This window comes from Tyto alba, unplaced genomic scaffold (genome assembly GCF_018691265.1).
Source record: "Tyto alba isolate M040663 unplaced genomic scaffold, T.alba_DEE_v4.0 Super-Scaffold_40, whole genome shotgun sequence".
Lineage (NCBI taxonomy): Eukaryota > Metazoa > Chordata > Aves > Strigiformes > Tytonidae > Tyto > Tyto alba.
Window position 1 is genome coordinate 23,457,994 of NW_024881316.1, and position 26,622 is coordinate 23,484,615.

The 26,622-nt window shown below is 40.7% G+C and overlaps 1 protein-coding gene across 4 annotated transcripts; it reads right to left on the reverse strand.

The window, feature by feature from the left end:
- Positions 1-470: 470 nt before the first annotated feature.
- BEND6 (BEN domain containing 6) lies at positions 471-26,576 on the reverse strand. 4 transcript variants are annotated; one of them, XM_042803326.1, is made up of 11 exons: positions 26,451-26,576; positions 24,001-24,161; positions 22,007-22,182; positions 13,529-13,757; positions 13,276-13,421; positions 12,667-12,765; positions 12,120-12,297; positions 6,915-7,132; positions 5,376-5,568; positions 3,425-3,563; positions 471-854 (listed from the first exon to the last, which is right to left on the reverse strand). In XM_042803326.1, the coding sequence occupies exons 4-11, from the start codon at positions 13,722-13,724 to the stop codon at positions 587-589; spliced, it is 1,437 nt and encodes a 478-aa protein (XP_042659260.1). In that variant the 5' UTR covers positions 13,725-13,757; positions 22,007-22,182; positions 24,001-24,161; positions 26,451-26,576; the 3' UTR covers positions 471-586. The 4 variants fall into 4 exon arrangements, with proteins under 4 accessions (XP_042659260.1, XP_042659258.1, XP_032865784.1 ...); XM_042803324.1 differs by lacking the exon at positions 22,007-22,182; XM_033009893.2 differs by lacking the exon at positions 22,007-22,182 and having other exon boundaries at positions 24,737-26,576.
- Positions 26,577-26,622: the final 46 nt, after the last annotated feature.

Genomic DNA, 26,622 nt, shown 5'->3' on the forward strand with positions numbered 1-26,622 from the left:
ATTGCCCTAAGAATGTTTTCTTCTTTCCAGGTTAACAGCATCCTTAAGTATCTGTTTTATTTCTTCTTCTCTGCTCATGTGGTCCTGTGCTTTCTAACCCTGTGCTGGCCATAGTCTTCATTTCGCTAGGAAATCTTTCTGTTTTCATACCTCTATATCTTTTCTGTATTAGTATGCAATAGCTTTCTCTGATCAGTAAAGCGGTTTTCCATCAGCTGTCAAGGTGAAAGCAAGGGGATTAAGGTTCCTCTTATACATTCTTCTGGTATTACTTTAAATAATGTTTTTTTCTAACTAAGGGGAAGTCTACTTATATTCTTCAGAACAAGTTTATATTTTTTTGAATTACTGCATAACATGCATATGTTTAATAATATCTTAAAGCCAAAGATATTAATATGCCTTCGTTTTTTTTCTAGGCTGTGGGATTTTAATTTGTTTCGGAAAATGGTTCTCAGGTTTCTGTTCTGATTGCAGTATCTCTGTCCGCTGTTGCTAGGCCCATTTTTCGATTTTTTTTTTTTTTTTTTTTTATGCTACTTCTTTATCTCCATTGAGAATTTGAACTGGTATGAAATACCTTCTGTTATTCCTTGTCTGAATTCCTGAGATCCTGTCCACAACCCTGGGTGGGAGAGGGTGCCAGTGAGCTTCTGGTGAGATGAAACTCCATCTTAGAAGAAGTAGGCTTGGAACATTCCTGTTGACCTTGTGGGGTGGGAGGTGGAGGAGTCAGATGGCTGTCACTTTGCTGAATTTGTTCATTAGCAGCTGGTGAATCATCATTCTGCTGGTCTTGTGTACTGGGAGGAACGGCTGAAGAGATGATGCCCTGAGAAGCAGCTGTTGAACCACTGTTGAGACAATTTATATCTAAGCTTAAGATACTAACATTAAATGTGCAGTTACTACTGTTCTTAGTTTCCAAGCAGCAGTTTGTTTATTAGATAGTTAACTAGTTCACTGACACGTTCTCCTTTTCCTTGTTTCACCTCAGCCTTATGGATCTGAGATGGTGATTGTCTCATTGGATTTGACTCCAAATTCCTTCTCTTGCATCATAATTGTATTCTTGGGAAAGGTGGAGGAGGTAGGCAAGAAGGAAAAGCAGCAAGGGAGGAAATCAAAACTGCGGTATCACCAGTTTTAAACGTTAATAACTTGTGTGTAATTTGTTTTTAAAAGTACTGCACAATAGGATTTTCTCTTGACCCCTCTCTGTACTTCATTGCTGGAAGGTGAACTGAAGGAGTAACAGTGAGAGTATGAGCACTTTTAAATTCTAATTTTCTTACAGAGAAAACTTGTGTCATCTGTGTTAAAGGGTCACCACCATTATCTTGATTACTTATAAGGTGCTTAAATGCTTTTACAGTGAGGAAATTCTGAACAGACGTAAAATGAATCCATTGGAAATTCATTCTAATAAGCATCCATTCAAGAGAGACTATGCAGGCAATATTTGCATTGGTTTCAATGGATAAAGGACTGGATTTTATATAATTGCTTATCAGTAACAGATACAATGGCATTTTTAAGATATCAAGTTTAAACTGAAAGGTCTATAGGTGATATTAAAAAACAAGCCAGAATTGTTATAGTGCTAGCTCAAGATCCTCCCATCAAGGTGTCAGGAATATTGTGTCTGTACATGAGAAGACTCAGGAATTAGCAAAATTTATGGATTCATCTGGTGAAGATAAAGATCTTAAATATATTTCATATTTAATACTTTCTAAGAAGACAGAGTCTGTGTTTCTGTGCTGTTATTTTTACCACCTGTATCAAGGACAAGGAAAAATGCTACAGTGAATCAATGCACACTGTATGTTACAAATACAGAGGACCTTTGTTTTACAAAACCTTCTCATCTCTAGGAAAAACGCATTAACATAGGAAACTATTTTAGCCATGCTGGTGTATTTGTTTATTGTTTCCAGATGGGAAAACTTGTGTATGTGGATTCTTCCAATAGATGTTATCCGAGTATTTCTCAAGTAGTAATTCACAGACAACTGGTGGTCCATGGAGTACTACCAGGTGGCTTAGAGAGGAATTCTAGCAGGAAAGCACTGCTACTTTTCAAACAATTGTGTCATAACATAGTCAAATATCTTGGGGTGGTTTTATTTCGTGTTTTTTTTTGTGTTTTTTTTTTTTGGTTTGATTTGTTTTTTTTGTTATTATGACATGTCTCACAGTTGCAAATATGAATTTTAAAACATGCACAAGATAACTGAACTAAGAAGAAATAAATTATTCCTTCAGTATGGAAAGTGTAAGTAAGGACAAATCTGTTTTCCCTGTCTGTCTGGAGGCAGGGCTTGAACCAGCCAGCTTCAAACCATGACACCATCCCACTGATTTTTTATCTCTTACCCTGCTCCTTGTTAATCTTTTATCCTGTTCCTGAGGAGAGGCTGAGAGAGGTGGGACATGGTAGCCTCAAGAAGACTCAAGCAGATCCTATCTATTTGTATTAATATCTGATGGGAGGGTGTAAAGAAGATGGACCCTCTTCTCAGTGGTGCCCAGGGGCAGAACCAGAGGCAATGGGCAGAAACTGAACCACAGGAGGTGCCATCTGAACATCAGGAAACACTTTTTCACTGTGAGCAAACACTGGAACAGGTTGCCCAGAGAAGTTGTGGTCTCCATCTTTGGAGATACTCAGCTGAACTGTACATGACTCTGAGCAGCCTGGTCTAGGTGACTCTGCTTTGAGCAGCAGGGGATGGACTAGCCAATTTACAGATGTTCCTCACAACCTTGACTATTCTGTGATATGTACATCTGGTATATGTGGAAACAGTACTATGCAAATAGCTGACTTCAGTGATGACAGAAATTAGTTTAATTTTAGGCTAGTCTTGTTTACAAGGTAAGAATGCCCATAACAAGCAAGATGTTATTTAATAATTCTCTGCCCCAATTTAGTCTTTTCTGGTGGTAAAAGACTGCTAATTTAGCTCTCCTACAGTACTTTCATCAGTAGGTACAAACGATATGTGATTTTTCCTTATCTTTGCTTGTGGGTTAATTGAGGCACAACAGGTGACATGAAAATGGAATTGACTGGTCTCTGGAGAGCCTACAGAGAATGATAAGGAAAGTAAATAATGCCAAATCGAAAATAGACATATTGATCAAAGCAACTCTATGTGTTTGTTTACTTCTGTATTCTCCTGTAATTTAATAGCCTTGTGCTTCTTTGTCTAGAATGAACGACCTTTTTTGTGCTGTAATGTTAAGCTGGACTGCTTCTGAATTTTTGTATAAGGTTATGAAAATATTTACCTATTTGGCAATGCACGTATGAACACATACCTTTATGATAATTTTAAGACTGCTTTTAGATTTTGTTACCATAGAGTAATATAAGGAATTACACATGGCAGGCTGCAATTCTTTTTTTAAGACTTACCAAAAACTATGCTTCTGAAAAGCACCTGAGTTAAGATCTTTGCTTAAAATTGGCTTCTTGGTGCAATTGTTCAGTTTTTGTCCCATCATTCGCCTAATTAAAGCATCATCTGTGTTTGGAAACAACTGTTTTGTGATTCCTGCAAAATAAAGAGATGATACATATAACGCCTCCAAATCAGGGAAACAACAAATGTGTGATTTAAAATGCATTCCTTGCATCTTTGAAATTTCCAGCTACTTCAGCTTCAGCTCAAGTTACTTCGATGTTTTCACACACAACTTCGTAGATTTTGCACATGCCAGCTCTTGCTTTTCTCTGTGCCTTCCATATTGCTGTGCCTGTTCTTGGAACACTCAAAGGGAACTCCAGGGCCACAAGGGCTTCCTGTAGTGAGTAATGTGTGACTTTCTCATCCTCTCTGCCTTTGCTCTGTTCTTGATCAGAGTCCTTTTCCTATCCTCATCAGTCCTTATACCTCTGAATCTTACAGGTTTTGTTCATTATTTTGTATTTGCAGGTGCTGTCTCTTTCCCTAACAATGTCCTTTCTGTTTTGCCCAGCTGTTTTGAATGCAATGCTAACAGGACTCAACATCAGGTATGCAATTCCTGTTCCCCTCTTCTCCAATATCTTTCCTTGGTTTTTTTCCCCCTTTAATTTAATTTTGAAGTCTTACAGTTTCCATCTTTACATAATCTCATCTACTAAATCCCAAGCTTGCTTCTTATTTTTCTTTTTCTCTTGTATAATGTTGACACTTTTCTATTCGAATCCTGGAGTGTTATCATTTCCCTTAACAGTCATCTCTGGCTTCTCTATAGGCTCCCCTTTGTCACTGAATTCCCCACAGCATGCTGTATTCAATGTCCTGATTATCTTCTCTGCTTCCCTTCTCAGTTTTGCCTAGACCCTTCCCCAGAATCCACCTTTAGAAAAGTCACTAGTAGCTCTTAGATTCATAGAATCATTTAGGTTGAAAAGACCATTAAGATCATTGAGCCCAACCATTCTTCTCTTCGCATTAAATGTTTTAAATTTTTCTCATACATCATTCTGAAATTGTCTCATATTACCACCTCTAAATATATTTTCACCATCTTACATACACTTTCCTTTTCTCTCCCTTGACTTTGGGCCTTTTTCTCCAGCTAGGTTCTTAAGGAAAAGAGGTTTCTGCAATTTGCAGCTTTCGACTTCCACAAAACTGGACCAAGGTACAGGAACAGGAGCTAAGCTGGGAAGCGAACCCAGAGAACTGGGGAAGTCCAAGGGAATGGCAATGGGGGAGGGGTTCTAGTACAGGAATTTAGGCTATGTTCCTCAAGTATTAAGCTATAACTGTGAATCCAGTAAAAATCTGGCTTCATGTGCTCACAATATACTGTTTTCTTTAATGCTGCTACTTCCATCTGAAATGATTCTCTTTTCTATGCACCCAGCATTTTCTGCCTTAAACCTCAGTATAAAACAAATTTTGTTTGCTTCTCTGATCACTATTCCTGTCTTCTATACTTATTGTCTCATTTTGCCTCCAGCGCTATTTCGAATGTCAGAATTCATAACATTCACTAACTTCGGAATATAGCAGACATAATTTTAAATTTGATCCAAGTGTGTCCTCTATTTGCCTTCCCTTATCCATTATCATCATGCTCCAAGCCTGACTGTTGTAAGTTAACCTTTCAGAGGCTAAAAAAATTCACAATATTACTGTGCCTGAACAGCCACTTAAATAAATGCCACAAAATTCACACAATAAAAATTCTACTACTTAGCATTTCACTGACAGTATTTGTAACAGATGGTTTAAAAAAGTATGTAGCCAAAGAAGGAAATAGGAAACAGCACATCACCTGAGTAGACCAGCTGTTAAACATTACTGTCCCTCCCTCAGAGAAAGCCCTCTGTCAAGTCAGTGCCACATTGAGTAATGTTAACAAGTCATCACCTATGATTTCCTGAACTTCATTCTGATTCATAGCTGGTTTTGCCGCTTTATCCTTTGAAGAGGAGGACTTTGCACCTGTGAGGCTGTGTGTAGCCATGTATTCATGTGTATAAAGTGCTTGCATCAAGTCATTTATAAACTTTTGAGGTTTGCTCTTGTTACAAAGTGCAATCTGCCACTTTTCGATCTTGAACTGGAAAACAAAATTGGTCATAGACATAACTATTGCAGTTCTCTATAAATATTATATAGTATTACATCTGAGATATTTTTTAAACCACAATTTCAAAAGTAATCTCTGCAAACTGTGTGCTTGAGATCAATGCTAAACTTGCATAGGACTCAACGTTTGCATCTATGCATGCAGGTTGATTTTTTCTTCAGAAGCAAGTGTGCGGCAGACTAAAGACCCCATTCATCCTAGCAAACACTTCACCAAGCGATCTTTATTACTCACTAGTGGAGACAGGACATGTTCAGACATATCTAAATCCTTCTGCTTGCACTCCATGCAGGCTGGCTGCAGTCCAGTTCTGGCGCGGATTCTGTACAGCCTTGGGAGCATGGCAGTATGCCCAAGCTGATATTCCTGCCTCCAAGCAGACATGCCCTAAGAACTGTGACATCTGGTCCTGGGCTTTGAGAGTCACTTCTACACACAGCAGTCGTACAGCCCAAGCATTTGAACACTCCTCATGGGCAATTTTGAGCTACCTCTATTAAGTAAAGCTAGGTTGCTTAGAAAGTTAGGTCTTTTTATTTCTCTGGAGATGTTAGGTCTAATTTTATGTACTGCAGTATTCAGTCAAAACATCACACATTGATACTTCTTAATAGATTTCTTCGGTTTTTAGGACCCCCTGACAACACACGAGAATGATTTTCACTGACTGACATGACTCAGTGTATAAGAATGTTTATGTCAATTGCGAATGCAGAAGCTAGAAAAAATATTTTGGTTGTATCTTTATATTTTTCATCTTTATATTTTTCATGTACAGCCTCTGTGCCTCAGATTTCCCAATTATGCTCTCAGAAGTACAGAGAATAGGAGAACATCTTTACTTGGTATTTATATATGTATGTATTTCTACTTAACTACTGGCTCGTGTCTGGAACAAGAGCAGAAACATACCATTCTCCATTTACTTCTTACAGTTTAAACAGACTGCTGATATTTTTCTTAGCTTATCTCTGAAACACTACCATGCCCCTTTGGCATCCAAAACATTAGGCTGAAAGTTATCCCTGGATCGCAGTATTTTCTTTGTGCACCCACATTCTGCCCTTAGTCACAGATTTGCAAAGCCACCAAAAGCAAAGCGAGTTTGAGAGTGTACCAGCACACTGAATTAAGTCTAGGGTTTCTCATGGAAAGAGCCTTCTGCACAAAAGAAGCTCATTAGCCATGTCATCAGCTGAATGATGACAACATTGATTTTTACTGATGCTTATTTTTGATATTTGTTATACTATAGCAGTAAAGTTTGTATTGTATAAAGTTTTAATTTTTATGCCTGAAATTGCCTTTTAACTGACCTGTTTTTCAGTCTGTTGCTCCTCATCTTCCACATTCAAAGTTATTGGTGAGCTGGAGTTACTATGCATAGCTGCATATGAATCTGCTAATGGATTGTTAGATGCTTTCCAAACAGCATGTGAATGCAGACTGGACGTAGATGATGTCACTCCCCCTTTGAGCAGTGCTTCAGCCATCCCTACCAGTTCCTCAAAATGGGTGACTGCCTGTGGCAACACTGAAATCAAATGGAAAGTGAGGAGTAAAATAGTAATTGAAGCTTTCAGACTCTAATTACATAAGCATGTATGTTTTTGCAATTAAATTCCTGACGTAATGCAAAAGTGTCAAAGTACTCAGCGAATATGCTTTAACATATTTTTTTCCCTATTCTTTCAAATGTTTTCCTGACATTCTGCTGTCCCCACCCATAAGATCTGGCCTCTGTTTCTAGAAAATGATAGATCAGTTCTCTGCAAGGCTAAGAGGCACCATTAGTTTACACCCATCATGGCACTCCACAGGCTATTTCTCTTTTTCTTTTCGCTCTCTCAAAACCTCTACAAGTCTGTAAAGCTATTACATATGGGCTAAGTAATGTTATGTCTTTTTTTTTTGTTTTGTTTCAAAGAAGTTACATAGACTGCATAGACTTTTTCCGTCTTTTTAAATCTATAGAGAATATATTTCAAATAACATTTTCTCCAAGTAATATTTATTTTCAAATATAAATTTTTATTGAGTCCATTAAGAAGAATAAATTGAGAGCAAAAAGGATGCAAGGGATGAAGAATCAGCAAGTTACAGAATCACCAAATTACAGAAAATACTGTAAAAGACCAATACAAGTGCTTAAGATGGAAGGCAAATGGACCTAAAAGTGTAAGAAGTGTTGTCAGGCGCTAACAAAATTTTTAAAAATAATATTCAAAAGGGTACAGATGGATGATTCAAACCAAGATGAATAACACAGGGAATGGAATCAGGTGGGCAATGAAACTAATAAACATTTGACAAATTATATGACAATAAAAAAATAAGAGAGATACTAGGCTGTCTGGGGTTGGTATGATGTAGCTGGCAAGGGAAGGAGCAAATCCTCTTTAAACTTTATTAATACATTGATGCTTTGAAATTTTTGATTCAGCCTTGGCTCCCCCAGCGTAAGGGACAGGGACAACTAAGAGGGGCTTCAGAGATCATTACTAAGGATTTATTTATAAAAGAAAAAAATGGTTCCCCTCTGGGAAAGGACTACATTTGTTGCACCTGCAACTAACTCAAATTATCAGTAATGAGGAATTATCAAAGCAATTAGAAATCAAATAATTCCAGAACAAATAAAACTAAACAGTTAAAAGGCTGCACAGTATCAGAGGGGCTGAGATGGAGATAGGTAAGTGGTTTCAGAACCATGTGCCTGTGGTGGACGCCACAGAGAATGAGGCACCTTGGACCCTGGTGACCCACCAAAGGAGGACTCTGCTTCAATCCCCACCCTCCAGCATTACAACCAAAACCAGATATGAAGCTCTAACAGCTGCAGACACCCATGAGCAAGGTCTGCAAGGAGCAACTGTACCAGCAGCACACAGTGGATTCTGCAAAAGAAGTGACGAGTGCTCATGGTGGGTGACTCTCTGTTGCGGGGCCCTGAGGCACCCATGTGCCACCCTGACAGGGAGTCACGAGAGCTATGCTGCCTTCTGGGAGATAAGGTCTGAGATGTTCCCAAAAGGGTGCCACAACTTGTCAAGAGCACAGACTACTATCCATTGCTACTCTTTCATGTGGGCACGAATGATGCTGCAAGCTGGAACCTGGGCAGAATCAAGGAAGGCTACAAAGCCCTGGGGGTGCAAGCGAAAATTATTGGTGCCTAAGTTGTATTTTCTTCCATTTTACCAGTTAGAGGCAGGGGTGCAGCCAGAAATAGATGTATAATGCAAATCAACTTCTGGCTTTGTGCCTGGTGCTGTTGTAAGGGTTTTGGTTTTTATGACAATAGGACATTCTTCAATGACTATAGCCTACCAGGGAGGGATGGGATCCACCTGTCTAGAAGGGGCAATGGAATCTTCAGCAGCAGGCTGGCCAACTTAGTGAGGCAGGCTTTAAACTGCAGGACTCAGAGAGCAGGGTCCAAAGTGGCAACACTCACGCTATCACAACCAACTGGGGAATAAGCCAGGCCAACCAGAGCAGCCACAGATGTTCCTTAGCTGCCTTCCAAGATGTGAACCAAAAGACCAAGCACCTTGAGTACAACATTGAGTATACCAATACACACAGCCTGGGGAACAAACAGGAGGAACTGGAGCTCTATGCCCAGTCAGAAAGTTATTATAGGAATAACTGAAAAGTGGTGGGACAACTCACAAGACTGGAGGATCACGATGGATGGCTATAGGCTCTTTTGTAAAGACAGGCAAGGAAGAAGAGGAGAAAGAATCACGCTCTCTGTCAACAGAACCTGTTTTTTAGGAGTGACTTCAAGTACCCAGACATTTGTTGGAAGAACAATACAGCAGTTCACATGTCATCCATCAAGTTTCTGGATTGTGTAGAGGACTGCTTCCTCATAGAAATGTTAGATGTGCCAACAAAGAGTGAGGCACTGCTGGACTTGCTACTCACAAACCAAGAACACCTGCTCTGTAATATCTCGGTTAGCAATAGCCTTGGCTGCAGTAATCACAACATCATGGAGTTTGGGATCCTGCTGAGCACACTGAAGCTTAGTACTAAGACAAAGGTTTTAGATTTTAGAAGAGCAAACTTCAACTCACTCCAGGCTCAGCTGGGAGGGATTCCATGGGAGGGTTCCATGGATGCTAAAGGAGCTAGCAAGTGCTGGGAGTTTTTCTAGAATGCTCCCCTGCAAGCATAAAAACAGTTCATCCCCTTCGGAGGTAAGGGAAGAAGGCAGAACAAGAGACCCCCTGGCTTAACTGCAAGCTTCTGAGTCTGCTCAAAACCAAGAGAGAAGCAGCAGAGATGGAAAAATGGACAAATACCTGTTGAGAACTACAAAGACATTGTCAGGGTGTGCAGATGCAGTTAGAAAAGCAAAAGCACAGCTCGAATAGAAATTGGCCAGAGATGTCAAAAAGCTACAAGGACGGGTGCTTCAGGTATGTAAACAAAAAGCAGAAACTGAAGGAAAATACTGGCCTTCTGTTAAACAGGAGAGGTGAATTAGTCACCAATACCACTGAAAAGGCACAGGTTCTCAACACTTTGTCTTTACCAGCATTGCTGGGCCCAAGGCCGTGGGACCAAAAATCCAGGCTGATGCAAACACAGACCTATTGTTAGTGAAGGAAGAGCTGGTATGTGAACTGCTGCAGGAGCTTGACCCCTACAAATCGATGGGCCCTGACATTTTCCACCCAAGGATGTTGAAAGCTGGCTGATGTTGTTGCAAGACTGCTCTCCATAATCTTTAAGAAGTTGTGGAGATCAGGAGACATCCCAGAAGACTGGAAGAAGGCTCATGTCACCCCCATGTACCAGAAGGGCTTAAAGGAGGATCCAGGCAATTACAGGCCCGTCAATTTTACTTCAGTCCCTGGGAAGGTTATGGAGCGAATCCTCCTGGAGGCTATCACAAGTGAAATGAAGCACGTGATTGGGAAAAGTCAGCATGGATTCACCAAGGGCAAATTTTGCTTGACAAACCTAATCGACTTCTATGACAAAGTAACCTGCTTGGTTGATGTGGGGCGAGCAGTGAACATTGTCTGCCTGGATTTGTCCGAGGCTTTTGATAGGGTTCCCCACAGCCCCCTCCTAGAGAAACTGGTGCGTTACAGTCTAGACAAGTGGTCTGTGCGGTGGGTGGGGAACTCGCTGGCAGGCTGCACCCAGAGGGTGGTGGTAAATGGCTCCTTTTCAGACTGGCACCCTGTCACAAGTGAAGACCCCCAGGGATGGTTGTTAGGCCCAATGCTGTTTAATATCTTCATCAGTGATCTGGATGATGGGATCAAGTGCACCCTGATGAAGTTTGATGATGATACCAAACTGAGTGGGGAAGTGGAAACTTCAGAAGGGAGAGCCACCCTGCAGGAAGACCTGGATAGGCTGGAAAAGTGGGCTAACAAGAACGTTGGGAAGTTCAGCAAGGACAAGTGTAAGGCCTTGCACCTGGGAAATCATAATCCAGGAATGCAGCACAGGCTGGGATCTACCCAGCTGGGGAGCAGTTCTGTGAAAAGGGACCTGGGGGTCCTGGTGAACAAGCTCATTATGAGAGAACAGTAAGCTGCAGTGGCAAAGAAAGGCAGTAGGATGCTGGGTTGCATCAACAAGGACATCACAGGCAGAGAAAGAACTCGTTATCCCACTCTACTCAGTGTTTGTCAGGCCACACCTGGAATACTGTGCTCAGTTTTGGTTTCTGCTATACAAAAAAGATGTGGACAGACTGGAGAGAGAACAGAGAAGGACCACAATGATGATCAAAGGTCTGGAAAGCCTGACTTATGAAGAAAGGCTGAGACAACTGCATTTGTTCTGCCTTGAGAAGATAAGGCTTAGGGGAGACGTTATCACCATGTTCAAGTACTTAAAGGATGGCTACAAAAAAGATGGAGACTTCCTTTTTACAAGGAGTCAGGTAGAAAAGATGAGGAGTAGTGGGTACAAGTTACTTCTGGGGAGATTCTGATTGGACACAAGAGGAAAATTTTTCACAATGAAACAGCCACTGGAATAATCTCCCCAGGGAAGTGGTGGATTCCCCAACATTGGACACTTTTAAGGTTCAGCTGGACAGGGTGCTAGGCCATCTTGTCTAGTCCATGATTTTGCCGAGAAAGATTGGACCAGGTGATCCTTGAGATCCCTTAAAACCTGGTATTCTATGATTCTATGAAATTTCAGTAGAACAGGAAAGACTGCTAATAAATAAGGTTAGCTGGACTGGTCAGTGGAGTGTTTAAGCTTAGCTAATGGTTATACACAGCATATGGAAAGGTTCTCTTGGGAACAACTGACAGAATCTAGACAGATTTTTTAATTTCTAACTCAATGATTGCATGGCCTCTGTATAAGTTTTTTCTAAATGTTGCCATGCATCAGAGACTTTGATGTTAATGGTAGGCCTTGATCACGTCAGGTGCTTAAGCATCAATAATTCTCATCCAAATGGCCTCTTATAAATCAAGCTTTCCATGACCTTCAGGCTTTCCTCTTCATCAAAATACTTCCCCTGACTTTACCTTGAAGCATCACCAGGGACTGCCTTAGGCGGCAGTTTTCTCTCATGGTATCTGTCAGCCTCCTCTTGAGACTTTTTATTTTGGCACACAGTTCTACCTTGGATAGTTGAAATAAAGGCTCTTCATCATCACTGCTACTTTCACTGTACAGAAAGTTGCTTCCTGAATACGGTTCTCTCTGAAAAAAAAAAAAAAAAAGCATGCTATCTAGAGCAACAACAACATAAAACATTAAAACTAACATTAAAATGTTTGGCTAAATCTGAATATTTTCTTTGCATACAGAATGTGTAAAAAGACTAGGTGCATTTTAATAATAGCTGTTACTGAATTACTATTAGCACTCCTATTAAAATTAAAAATGAAATGTCAGCATCATACATAACTGTTAGGTACTTCTCTCCATTCTCCATTCACCAGTTTTCTAAGATAGCATCCTTTAGAACTGTTAGCTTCACTAAAACAGAACTCTTACATGCCCCTAAAGAAATACATTTCAGTTTGCTTTTGCTTAATACATTAGAATTGCTGAAGATGAGATGTTTACCTGTTTGTTAATTAAAGATGTTTCAAGTTGACTCAGGATGGTGGCAGGAGCAGAAGCCTGCAATGATTTCTTTCTTTTTATATGTTTCATCATCTTCCCCTGTAAACAAGAACATAATAGTGCCTTTGCATTCCTATAGAGCCTTTCATTACACTATCTCATAGTATACCATAAACTTTTATTCACTGTGCATTTGATATTCTTGGCTAGTATTTTTGAAAAATATGTTTCTAACTTTTTATTAAGATTTATGTTTTCTTTCCCTCCATTTTGTCATTGCAGCTCTCAGCACAATGAAAAGCTCAGAAAACCTGGTCCCTTCCCTTTCTTATGCAGTGGTCAGATTGTTGTCTTATGGGAGAAAATGTAATGGAGCTACAGAGCATCCAAGTCTTGAATAACACTTTTCTATTTTAATAGCAAAAGACAGAATCTTTTGGCCTAAATGATTACTCTGACAGGTTGTTGTGCTGAAGTAACATGTTTCTTATACATATTCCTACCTTTACTATACATATGTTGTGTATTATATTGTGAAGAATCAATAGTTACAGTCTATTTTTTCTATATAGGCCTACCAATATCAGGCACATAAAGACAGAAACTCACCTGTTCTTTATTCAGGTCACTGTCCTCACTTTCTGAGAATATCATTTCTATCCTCTTCCTCTTGCCTTTTCCAAGGACTTGTATTTTTGTAATTTCATCTGCTCGTAATATCTTTTGCATCATTTCTACCAGCTCTTGGGGGTCATCTGAAGTAATGGGAAAAAAAAAGGCCAAAGCACAGAAAATCACGTAGCAATACCTTACAACTAGATTCGAATTTCGTATCAGACAAATGTTCTGGAATTGCACTCACCACTCATGTACACAACTTTCACCAGGTGCTTTTCTGTCTTTCTTTCTCCCACAGGCCAGTTTACTAGCACGTGCTCATTTGGTTTCAGAAGTCTTTCTAGTTCATTGTCATCACTGGGAAGGTCCTGTATCCAAGAAGTCTCTCCAATTTGTAGTGAATTATCATTTACAAAATCAAATAGGGTGAATTTTTTCATTGTTAAATGGTTTTCTTGTCACACAGACACTGCCTGCAGGATGTCATAGGAAAAATAGCTGTTACTGTGTCATGCCACAGGAATGTTACAAGAATATGTTAAAAAGCCCCAAATATCCCTCTGATTCCTGGATATTGCTAATTAACTTGTGTGAAAATATCCTGATAAGGAAGTAAAAACTAGCCAAGCAGCCTATAGTATTTCCCCTGAAAGATGGGAGATGGTCTGCTCAATACATGTACATCAGACAGTTGTCTCCACAACTCTGTACAGAAAACAGCTCTCACTCAGAGCCCTTGCTTCCATATTACTGCCGTGCCTAATCCATCTCCTGGCTGGAATCTCTGTTACTACTACATTTGCCCCAGCAAAAGCGTTCAGTCCAGCCTCTGACTGAAAAGTACAGGTGTGATACAAACTTTCCCTAGAAGGAAGGAAAGTACTAGCTATACATGCCATTAAGAGGGATGTATGACTTCCAGGGCTCTATTAATCATCTCACAGGCAGCAAGATGTACAATGGCAGCCACAGAAAACCAACCCAGAAGAATCCAGGACAACTGACTGGGTAAGGGATGACACATTCTGGCAGTGGAAAATTTGAGGTACAAAAGAAATGACGGGCTGAGGACTGGAAGAGAGCTGGGATGCTTCATGAAGAATAACAGCAACAAGGAGAACTCAAACCCAAATTTACAGCTAAATCCTTTGCTTACATAAAACAGCATTTTAAAAGCAAAGGACCGTTTCTGGGCTTTTTAAAAGCACTGAAGTTATGCACTGAGAGAAGGGAACAAGTCATGCTTCATGCTTTATTTTTCTAATTAAGCTGATATGCCTTACGTGAAAGTATAAAATGTAACGTACATTATTAAACTACTGGAAATGTAACCAGTTCATTTAAGTGTTTCCATTATACTCAGAGAAGATATTTTCTACTTTAAAATTATTAAATCAGATAAAACCAACAAATAGAAAATGTGGTTTTGTCAAACCTTGATCTTCTTTCCAACAAACATATGGTTTAAACTGACAGTTCGTAGAAGTGAAGTACTTTTACATAGCTGAAAACTCATGAATTTCCAGATGTGACAGCATGATTTGTGATTTACTTGGCCTCAATCAGTCGGAATCAAGTCTAGTGCCTCATGCAGAGCCTGTCAAAAATGTAACTCAGAGCTAGGAAAGGAGAATTACATGGGGCTATTATGTCAAACTGAGAAAATCTGGCTGCAGTGCTCCAAGAAACAACGTCAATTCGTTTGCAGAAGCCCAGCTCACCACTATTCACCATGTCTGTGCTGTGCATCAGCAGATCTGGCTTTTCACACAGGGGTGAACTTGTTAATTTGTGAAAGACAGCTGCGCTCTTGTGAACTTGTTTACTGATACAACGAGGCAAGCAGCATAAGAAATATCCATTAAAAACAGAGTTAAATCATGCTTTTATGCAGAATATGTTGAGTGTGATAGCCGTAGGATTAAGTACTGCCCTGCTGAAGAAAGGAGACTGCGTTTGCAAAAATTCACATTAATTTTCTTTAAAGAGAGTTAGAAAGACTGGGAAACATCCATCTCATGTAAATTCTGGAAGCAGCCTGAATATCTATGCCTAACAGGAATCACTGGAGGCCTCGTTCTACCACTGATCCATGCCAAGTGGATCTTCATATCACAGGAAGGGATCATTCAAATGAATGTTTATTCATTATATACATTCTGTATGTTTATCTAGACAAAGCAGAACCCAAAGGAAGAAAAGTTTCAGCACTGACCTCACTAGGGATAGGTGAGGTCCAGAATGAAATGGCATGTTTTTATGAACAACAATATACTGGATTTAAAGCAGCTGGTGTATGCAATCACATTGGACATCAGTATTCTTCCTTCTTTTTCAAAATGTTTTTGAGTACATACCCCAGTCAGGTTAACATTTCTCATCTGACACAAAGATGTTAACTTCTACCTCTGGTCAACCCAGCACAGCAGTCTCCATCGCCCAGTTCTTTGATTCTCAAATGAACTACTTTGTGCTTTCCCCTCCTTGGCCCTTGGCAGTTGCGAGCTATTTCATTACTCTCCTATAAGCCCACATAAAGATCAGCAGAATTGCACTGAAATTAGAGTTGCCCGTGTGCTAAGACTAACAGCTGACTTCTATATATTTTTTTTTTTATTTCCGTGTAGTTCTCGAACAGCCTGTATATTGTCTCTCATTTTGTATCAAGACAAATATTCTCTGAGCCACGGGACATTCTTGCAGCCTGCACTTGCACAGGGTTAGCAAGCCAGCCTGGGATTTCCAGGGACGCACTGAAGACACCGGCTGTTCACAGCATGGAGGGTAAGCAATGATTCCCCGTGGCACTGGGGCTATTCACATACACACTGTGCCAACCTTGTACACATCAGTAGCAACTCCAACAGCTTTTGTATCAGGCTGGCATACATGTTATACAGCTTAATGAAGTCAACAGACATGGACTTCTGGATGTTCAGAGCCCACAGCAGCAGCCTGGTGCCACTGGTAGCCACTGTGAAGGCCGTGGCCGGCAAAATCCCTTGCACAGTACTTACATCAGACAAGCACCTGGATCCATGAAAATCCATCCTGCCACTCAAAGCTAGGGACAATTTTTACCATGGTCATGGCAGGACTCGGAGCTCAGCATTTTGTCTGTGTTATCTATAAAGCTCTTCTGAGCTGTCAAGATTCTTGCCTGGGGTGGAAGGGTGTACTAGTAAACAGCTAAACTGATTTCACCAAAAGTCTTAACAGCTGCCAAGTCAAAATATAAGCTACATAGGATGCTGAGAGAAATAAGGAATGGATTTCACAAATAGTCATGGAGGAGGGATGGGCTTGATCTATTCCTTTAGCTTCCAGCAGGAGTCTGAAAGCCTTCTGGCAGCTTTCCGAGGCTTGTGCTCAGTCCTGTTACTCCTGCTGTTTTTGAAGGGGCCAAGGCAGGAAAGAAGTTGTGGGGCAGCAACAGTGACTGGCCAAGTCCCCTCTGCTCTGCTGGGCATCAGCTCAACTGCGAACGCTACAGATAAAATGACAAAATTATTACATTGCCAAGTAAAAGGAACAGAGTGCAGTAGTTGATTGTTAGTATTTCTGTGTTATGGAGCTATGGCTTCAGCTCCTGCAGTAGACATTAATCAAACTATGTCTTTTCACAGAATTTATTGTGACAATCCATGGGCCCTGGGGATAATACCTAACTGTCTGCTGGCATCATCTCTAGCCAGTAATTAAAGGGAATGGAAACATAGAACACAATGTCTCTAATGAAGAAAAGGAACAGTAAAATACTTCACTTACTGGAAGAGAAGTCCTGCAGTGTTTTCTCACCCTGTTCTCCCACTGGAGTCAATGTGAACCTTGTCTGAGTCAGGACTGCTGCAGATGCCCCCCCCTCTAAAATCTTTTATTTGCCAAAACTGATCAAAGGCAAAACATACTGTATCGTTGGGGGGAAAAAAATCTTGGGTAGTGGGATTAATTTTACCAAACCTGAACTGCCTTAAAAGTGAGAGGTTGTCTAGCCACATTTGGCTCAGTCACCACAGAAAGAGAGGTGATTCATCTCACCCTAAGACACGTATCTAAAAGACAGCAGATGACTTACAGTCTGGGAGAGCCTGCTTCTCCCTACTGACTGTTTAGTGACTGTACAGGGGTAGGTATGTCTCCTTATAGAAGCTGGTTTGGTCCAACACATCCTATATTAGCTTCTTTTATTTTTGAATAGATTTTGAATAGTAGGATAGATTCCAGTAGACCTTCTGCTATATGGAGCCAAAAAGATGGAGTATGAAGTCTGTTAAAGTGTATTTGATTCTCTGTTTTAAATCTAACACAGTTCTGCAAGTCATCAAGTAAGATTTCTGACAGAGTGCTTTGTTCAGTGGTTTAATTGGAAGATATGTAATCGTTCACAGACATTACCCTGTGTGCAGCTACTAACCACAGAGACAGAATTATAAGACCTTTGAAATCCACTTATGTTTTCCAAGTTACTTAATTCTGCTGTATTCTCCATTTAAAAGCAATAGCTACTTATTTGAGAAGTACTGAAACGCAAATTTATTATTTTACACTGTTCTAAGACACAAATCTGTCTTTACTTTTTCTAAAAGCAGGTAATTTTTAGAAGGGGAGAAAAAAAGGGAAGGAGCCATTTAATGTTAAAGCTCTGCAGAGGAAACATTAATTGGACTCTTAATTTTTACAAACATGTTAACACCTCACATTCTGCACAGATGCTACGAATTTGCACACAGAATATTGTTACTAAGCAACCCAAAAAGCCAGAACAAAAAACCCCACAAAACCACAAAAGTAATTTAAAGACATATCTCACCCTTTGACTGACATAGTCTGTTCCATTCAGCTGGAGAGTTGGCAGATGGCATGCTGAGATCATTATTTCTCTTTCCTTTCAGTAAACGCAGTGTAAAGTATTACAAATTTACAACATGAGATTGTAGGCCCACTCAATTCTGCCGGCTTAAAAAAGGGCTTTGCCACTGATTTCAGCAACACAAGAAACAGTACCACTATTGTGCAACACAGATCCATAATAAAGTACTAACATTTTATATTACCTAGCCTCTAAATTCAGCCTTTGATAATCCCAGTTTTACTTGGAAGAAAACCAAACCCAAATCCAAAACCCTTTACTGGGCTAGAAAGTCATCTACTTCACTCAAAACTATTTATTTCCAATTCAGCATAATGAGTGGTAGTCACAGATTTGGTTTGTGTTACCTAGACTGTGGCATTTTACATGGAACTTGTCAGGATATAAATACAATGTTGGTGTAAAACTCCTGGGCTGCACTGAAGTCTCAAAATTCCCAGTTCTCTGAAGCAAGCGTATGATGGAAGGTATGACCATATTTAAATATGTTATATGCCCTGTTGTGGGTTCTAATCTTATTCCCCTGAAAGCAGTGTAAGATTGACTAATAATTTCAGTGGAATTAGGTAGAGTTGGAAGAATGCAAAAGTGTTGTTACTGCTCAAAAGATTTACAGTGTGACATCTTAGACATTTTATGGGAAAATATGACTTAAAAGCACAAATCTACTGCTCTCAGCTGAGAAATAGAGAGTAAAGATTTTCCAGAATCATCAGTATTGCTGTGTTCCAAATTCAGCTGGAAATCTGGAGGAGCATCTATCAGAACATTACTGCAACTTCGAAGACTAAAACTGCACAGAAATGATCCCACTTGTCTTCCACAGCAAGGACAAAACTACATGATTTTTATTACTGATATCCAACAGCTCACTTCCTGACTTTAGATCGCTGTCCTGGTGTGACTAGCTATGAAATCATCCAAGATCCTTTTCTAAGAAGTGTTGCTATTCATGGTAAAGCAACATCTTCTAGCCTTATTTACGCAGATTGTCTCAATGGCTTCAAAGCCTCAGCAGCATTTACAGTGCACAGGATTGTACACAGAATTTGGCCCCTAACTTGTCCCACACATTAAAATCCATTTGAGTGGCCCAAGGAATTAACAAAGCCATTATTATTTTTCACAGGAACACCCTCTATTCTGTGAGTTTTAGCAATCTGGTTCTACAAAATAACATTAATACCAAAATATGCTAAAGCCCTTTGTAGGACTGTGGCTTAAATCAAAAGCTGGATGAAAATTATTGGAAAATGAAAAGCTCTAATTTTTGCATCAAACCATTCATTTTATTTGTAATACTGAGTGAGAGGAAAGGATAAATAATGAATTTATTAAGCAGGTATATTTAGTATATCTAGAAGTACTAAACTTTTGTTCTAACTAATAATTTATTCAACTAATAGTGAAACACAGCGTTCATTTTCATAAATTTCAAGATAGCAACCTAGCATAATTGTTGGGATTTCAGTACAAGATTCAGTTCTAGATTAAGATGCTTACATTTATATGTCACTGTTGCACCAGGTGTCCGAGTTACCATTGTATTCACTAGCAATCTAGGGATCAATCTGGCTTCCTAAACATAACTGTCTAGCACCAGTGTCCTCTTGTATTCTGCTTGGCCTTTGGCTGCTACTCAGAAGTGCAAATGTCCCACAGGTCTTTTATCACAACTGCCGTTCCTTTGGAGACGTCTCAGCCTTGAGCAACTCCAACAGTCATAAGAGTCAAGCCCCTGTTAAACACAATCAGAGCTCCCTGGAGAGCAATTCATCTTATTTCAAATGCTCTAGGGCTCAATTCAGTTGCCTAAAAAGAAATGCATGGTGCAGTCTTAGATACCATAAATTATTACGCCTGGCCTCCAACTGCCTCTTCTGATGGGCACATATCTCACCTGGGGCCCAGACCCTCTTCCAGGCTCATGAGGGGGGTTACTAACTCCAGGTACTTCATGTTGCGTTAAACATGTACATTTAGGGCAGCGTATTGTTCTCTGGGTCCCAGTGATTGAACTGAGTTTAAATAGGAGCTTGGATACCTCAGATGCCTATAAACCACATACATTTACTTATCTGTATTTTAATCCCGCACTCAGTGAAAGACCCCCATAAAGATAACAAGATGCAAAACAACAAGATGCAGGAAGTTATCTTAATTCTACATCACAAATTAGTATCTTTATTAAATAGCTATTTCACAGCTGACAGATGGAAGACTAATACCCACTTCGATTTGCTTGTTCACAAATGCCATACTCAAAGTGTATTAATATGCAGACCAACAAAAATCAGTTTATTTATTGAACTGGATGACACATCTAAACTACAGGAATTTGAATAGTCACATGAAAACTCTTCTACAGGTTAATATATCCAAACTCTTAGAAGCAGTAGGTAGCCTGGGAGGAAAAACAAGTCAGCATGGATCTGCAGGGTTCAACGCTTGGCTGTACTCATTCTGACCTGGCTTGGGTAATTCAATACAACACATCTTAACAGCTCCCAAATTATAAAGGTTAAAGACCAGTGATGTATTTGTTTATTTTGTCTAAAGGTGTTTATGGGAAGGCAACATCATTAGGGAAAGTCTGACCACATGCAGGTACTGAGGTGCAAAAACTGTGCACTTGCACTGTGTAACAGGTCAAGCAGTCAGATACCCTTTTCCTAAGAGGCTGAAAAACATATCAGACATACTTTCCATATGGAACTAAGGTACTTACAAAGTGGACTTGCTCAAATAAACTCTCTGATAACCTGACGTGAGAGTTCATAGGAGGATGCATCTTACTCTTTTTATAAAGTGGCATAAGCTATCTTAGATCTTTCAATAAGCTGTGATGCCCCAAAGCATTACTGTTAGTGACATTCTCCCTTCAACTCTAAGAGCACAGAAGTGAAATGGCAGCTAGGAAATTCCAGGCTTGAGCTCTGGTCAGTATTTAATAATCTAGCAGGATCTTAACTATCTCTACTCATATCTCTTTACCGGCTGTCATAGGTGAGTGATGATAGATTAGAAGCCATGCCTGGTAAAGTGCCTGCTCTTTAACTCCAAAGCTCTTCCTCAATTGCTCTGTTTTTGCAGCATGTTGGTAGAAGGGAATGAACTTGATGATCTCCAGTTTAAAAAAAAAAAAAAAAAAAAAAAAAATCTGCATTACTATTAAAGGTAATGTGCTAGAATAAGGAGCGTATACATTGTCTTCTTACTCCAGGGAATATTACTGCAACTAAGATAAGTTCTGCGTGCACTTAGGAGAATTGACAGAAAGGCATCTTCCCCGCAAGGATAACAACTTCAAACCTTATTAGAGCTATTTTTTCCCCTCCTGTAAAACTAAATGTCTTTTTAGTGTATGTAGTTCAACCTAACTTTGTAAATTAATATGAGATGAATGACAACTGCTGTATATCGATCTGAAACAATCCTTAAACAACTTCCAATTATATATATAAAATACTAATGAAGTGCAATTCCCTCTGGGATCCAAGACCACATTCAGATTGACAACTGCGACATTAAAGACTGCCAAAAGTGAATACAGAGCAAATTTTAACCAAGGACAAAGGGGCATTCCACTGCTACTAAAAAAAAAAAAAAAAAAAAAAAAAAAAAGGCAAGAGGAGCTTTAACAGTATATTTCCATCTAGGCTTAAGATCAGCCTCTTTGTCTGCAAAGTCAATTTATGCTCACAGAATTCCTGCCAGCATTTTTCCAGCAACACTGTAAGCTGTGAGTGCACAACTGCATGGCTCATAGTTCAATTTGCATTCAGTCTAATAAACGGAATCAAAACATGCAAGTTGTGTGAGTTGATGCACCTACAAAATAAGGACAATTACCTCTACATATACAAAGCAGGCAGGCAGAAATTTGATTTTACATGGTCACCTAAGACATCTGCAGACAGCAAAATGTTCCAGTCATGGAGGAGTCTAGTCCGTAGTACTGGAATCACACAGTTTGGTCTTGAGTAAATCATACAACCTTTACAATTTAGCCTCTCTTTTCAAAGGATCTGAAATAATAATACATACTTACTTAATTTCAAGGATACTGTGAGAATTAACTAATGCTAGTGTGCCTTCCAAATGTACAAAGCACTGTATAGAGCAAACAATTTAACAAGCTTTGTAGAACAAAGATTTGCATTATCCTTGCTGCATTTAGAACATATCATTTCAGGTAACAGAGTTTTTTGAAATGTGATGCCTATATCAAGCTGGAAATTGTTATTCTTTCAGCTGAAGAATGTATTTTATAGGGTTTAATCACCTACCAGAATCTCCCACAACATCATCTCATATATCATACTTAAACAGCAAGGAGGCACACTGAAGACAACACATAACCCGTGAAGTAGAATATTGAGGGGAAAGTCAATTATTTCATTGAATTAGGTTGATAATACTCAGATACTATAATATTTTCTGCATTTACTTTGCTTGCTTCTTTGGTTTTTACTGTATTTACTTTGGTTCCTGTTTGATTAGATAAAAACCAAATATTTTGTTAAGAAGTATTAGATGATTAGAGAACCCTTCTAACCAGTTAAGTAGTCATTTTAAGCAGAATATTTTACTTAATTATAATTAATTAATAGAAACATAGTCCTTAAAGCATGCCTACATTCCAGTGAAAGGCAATGATCTTACCCTTTCACTTACTCTGCAACTCTTCTGAAATCGTATCATGTATCATCTCCTATTCTTATGTCCACGTCATCAGACCTAGCATGTGACCTTTTTCTTTTGGCTCATTGATACAGGGAGTCTTATAATTGCAAAATGAAACCCACAAGGCCTGAATCTGTAGGAGCAGAGAGGTGCCTTCGCAGAATTTCAGAGTGCCCTTGAATCCCACAGCTCATACTAGGGGAGGTCAGAAGATCTCTGCAGACATGGTTTCTCCACTCAAAATACCATCGTATTTTCTTTTTGTAATTTTATTTTTCTCCTTTCAGCCTAACCCACGGTACTCAGCTAGGATTTTTAGTTTCTTTTAAAAAGTGTTTCTGAACCTCACGTACATTATCAAGGAATATGCACTAGTCCATAGATGGTACTGCAATTCTGCACACAGGGCAAGGTTAAGGGAAGAAAATATCTCTGCCCTCAGCCTTGCTGGGCAAGACTGCTAAGTCAGAACAGGGTGTCGTGAGAGACTGGCTGAAAGAATATTTTAGGTCAGCACTGCCTGGCCTCCCTGCACGAGTGCCGCTGCTGCTGCTACAACACATTCCTTGCTCAGCTCTTCCATTAAACTGCAGAAGTTTGACATAATTTCTGTGCTGTTCCCTGCCCTCACGAAACTTGGAAAAACAGGTAGACAACTGCATTCAAAAGTGACTGTGACCTGAGAAACATCCTCCTGTCCTGTCCTGTTCTGTCCCTTTCCACTCCAGACCTTTGCTGGCCAATCCTTTCTGTGGAGTCTCTGAAACAGAACTTTCCTTTCTCATCCCTCTGCCCAAGTATTTATCACCACCTCCTTCCTCAGCACTGCTCAGGTAAAAAGCTGCTTCCAAGCCTCCTGCCGAAACCTTCAGCCGTGCCCCTGACTTTGTCACTGCTCTGTTTCCCTGTGATCCCCATCAAAACAAACATCTGCAGGATGCTACCTCCCACCTTCTCACGTCTCTGCAAAAGTGCGGCCGCATCATGCGTACTCTGAAACAGCAGTAGTACCCCTTATTTATTTCAGGGTTGACAGCTGACTTCTTAGATTATAAAATCCTTCTGGACTTAATTCAGCCTCTCAACAATTTAGATCTGTTTTCTGACCTCCCTTGCCATTCCACACGCTGTTGTCACAACTAGTTTTAAGACTTTGTTACCTTCTTTTACTTCCTCTTCTCTGAAATAGCTTCACCTCTGGGATTCTCCTTCTGAGGTCAAATCTCAGCTGAGAGGTTTTGTTTTAACCTTCTCTCTTCATTCCTTTTCTCTTCTCTGTTTATCATCCTTAAGATTTATGAAAAGTTCCCTGAAAAAAATTCTGTCAATAATCTTGGATTAAAACCACTATACATACAAAGCTTCTTTTAATTTCTCTTTATTAGTATTTGGGGGAGGAGGGAGGGAATTACCCACATATAGTTTGCTTATTTTTAATGTGAAATAACTTCAGCAACTTAAACTTTATTCATCATGGAAGTAATATTTTAACCACACTACCAAACCCTGCAGTATTTAACAAACACAGAGCAGTAATGAACATAAAGCAAGCCGTAGCAGCAGTTTGGTATACATGTGAGACGGTTGACTCAGAAGCCTGGAGCAGTAGCTCTCTGAAAAATCACACGTCAGCATTTCTTGTACTAAACTGTACTCTCTTTTGCATTTGAAAAAAAAAAAAAAAAAAAAAAAGCAGTTGTTATGAAATTTATTACATCCTTTTGGCAAAATATTATCCTCAAGACACCAACGAAGCTCCAAATCTTAGAAAGGAAAAGCTATAAACCTTAAACTAACAAGCTAACATTAGAGATTTGCCTATCAAACATTTTCTATGCACTATTACCAGAGAACAATGTGAAAATAACTGTTCCCTCTCAGTTCTCTGCAACTCACCGTGCAGTCACTGCTGTGCTACATTTCCTCTACCATCCCATTCTGAAACCAGAAATCAGTGCAGAGCGAAAGGTGTCGAAAAGTTTCCTGCTCCTGCAAGATACTGCAGCGAAGCACTGCAGCAGGGCAGCGCGTTGCCGGGGGGATCCCACTGATTAGCTTCACGTTACAGGGAAGCAACATGAACCGTTTGAATAATCTCCAGGTAATCTGCATTAAAACCATTTTACTGCAGTGTACTGCGGTATTAGGAAAGATTTCAATATTGTACCACGTGATGCAACACAACCTTATAGCATTTATCAGTTCATAGGCAGGGAGGGAAAGCTTCAAATCAAAGGCTGCAGTGTAGCAACTTTCCATTTTACAAAGCAGTATGACTGACTATTTTGGCTTACTATGTTGGCATATAGCGTGAAACGATACAACATTCATAGAATAAAATATTATGGATTTAAAAGCCAACATTTTTTTTTTTTTTCATTCTTTACATGGCCCCCCAGCCTGGTATCAAAAGAATCTTTCAATGAGAGTGGATTTTCCTAACGTTAAGGGTACAGTAAAGTTCTACAATGTTATTAGCTCAATGATAAATTAATTTTAGTATTCTCGAGATCGCTTTTCCTGTTCTTATTTCAGCTACCACATATATGCTTCCCTCTCTGCCCTTCCAGCTTGTGTATTTTGTAGTTTAATCTAAAATTGCACATCTGCTTTTCTATAGTTTTATGGCAGTCATACAAAGTGGTAACATTTCAATGTTATTCCGATGTTCACACAGAGATTCTAGTTATTTCTACAAAGTTTCGGAAACGTTCCTCGGATTTATGTGCTCACATCAAAGATGCATGAAAAGAGTATGAATTTCGTCTCGAATTAACCTAACTTCTCCCTCAGTAACACAAGCAAACCCAATATTGCGAAACAGTACCTGGATATATTTTTAGCGCGTGGCTTTTTTTTTTTTTTTTTGGGTGCCTAGTAGAATGAGGGAGTTTAGATGTGCATTTCGAAAGACCTCTGAAACAGCGTTCGAAAGTACTGAGTATCCTCAGAGTAACAGCTCCAGAGGCAGCAATAGCCACAGAGATGAACTCCTGCCATTATCTGCATCAGCAACGCGCCCCGGCCAGAGCTTTGACGCGAGGCGCGGTGCCCCAGCGCCGGCCGGGCGCTGGAGGGAACCCGGGGGTGACATCTGCTGCAGCACGTTGCGGTTCGCTGCAGTCCGAGGCTCTGGCGATGGTTATCGCTCCGGAGCGGCTCCCGCCGCCCCAAGCCCCGGCACCGGCCACCTCCTCCGCGGCTTTCCACGTGGGGGAGCGTCTCGGCGAGCGTGCAGTTCCACACCGCCCGCCGCGCGAGCACCGTCCACGCTCTGCGCCTTAAGGCGTAAGAGCCAGACGAGAGCTGGTGCGGTGCTGCGCCCCGGGCCGCTGCCCCGTCTCTCCCGCCGGCAGCTGCCGCCGAAATCCCGGCACCCGAAGCGCGGGTCAGCGCGGCGCGGGGCCCCTCATCCCCTCGCCGCGATGCCTCCCGCTGGCAGTGCCCAATCCTTTCCCCCCGCCACAGCGAAACCCGCCGCGGTTGCAGGGTCCGCCCGCCCGGGGAACCGCTACGGACCCGCCGCCCCCGCGGTCGCTGCCCTCCGCGTGGGGGGGGGGGGGGGGCACGGCCGCTCTCCCCGCGGGGGTCCCCGGTTCTCCCCCGGTACCTCGCAGCAGCCATTTTCCGCCTCCCTCTGCAGCAGCTCCAGCGCGTGATGTCACCGGCCGCCCCGGCCAAGTCCCCGCCGCGGCGGGGCGCGCCGGGCTCCCTCCTCCCTCCCGCTGCCGGCACCCCCTTCCTCCCCCCCTTCTTCCTCCTCCTCCTCCTCCTCCTCCTCC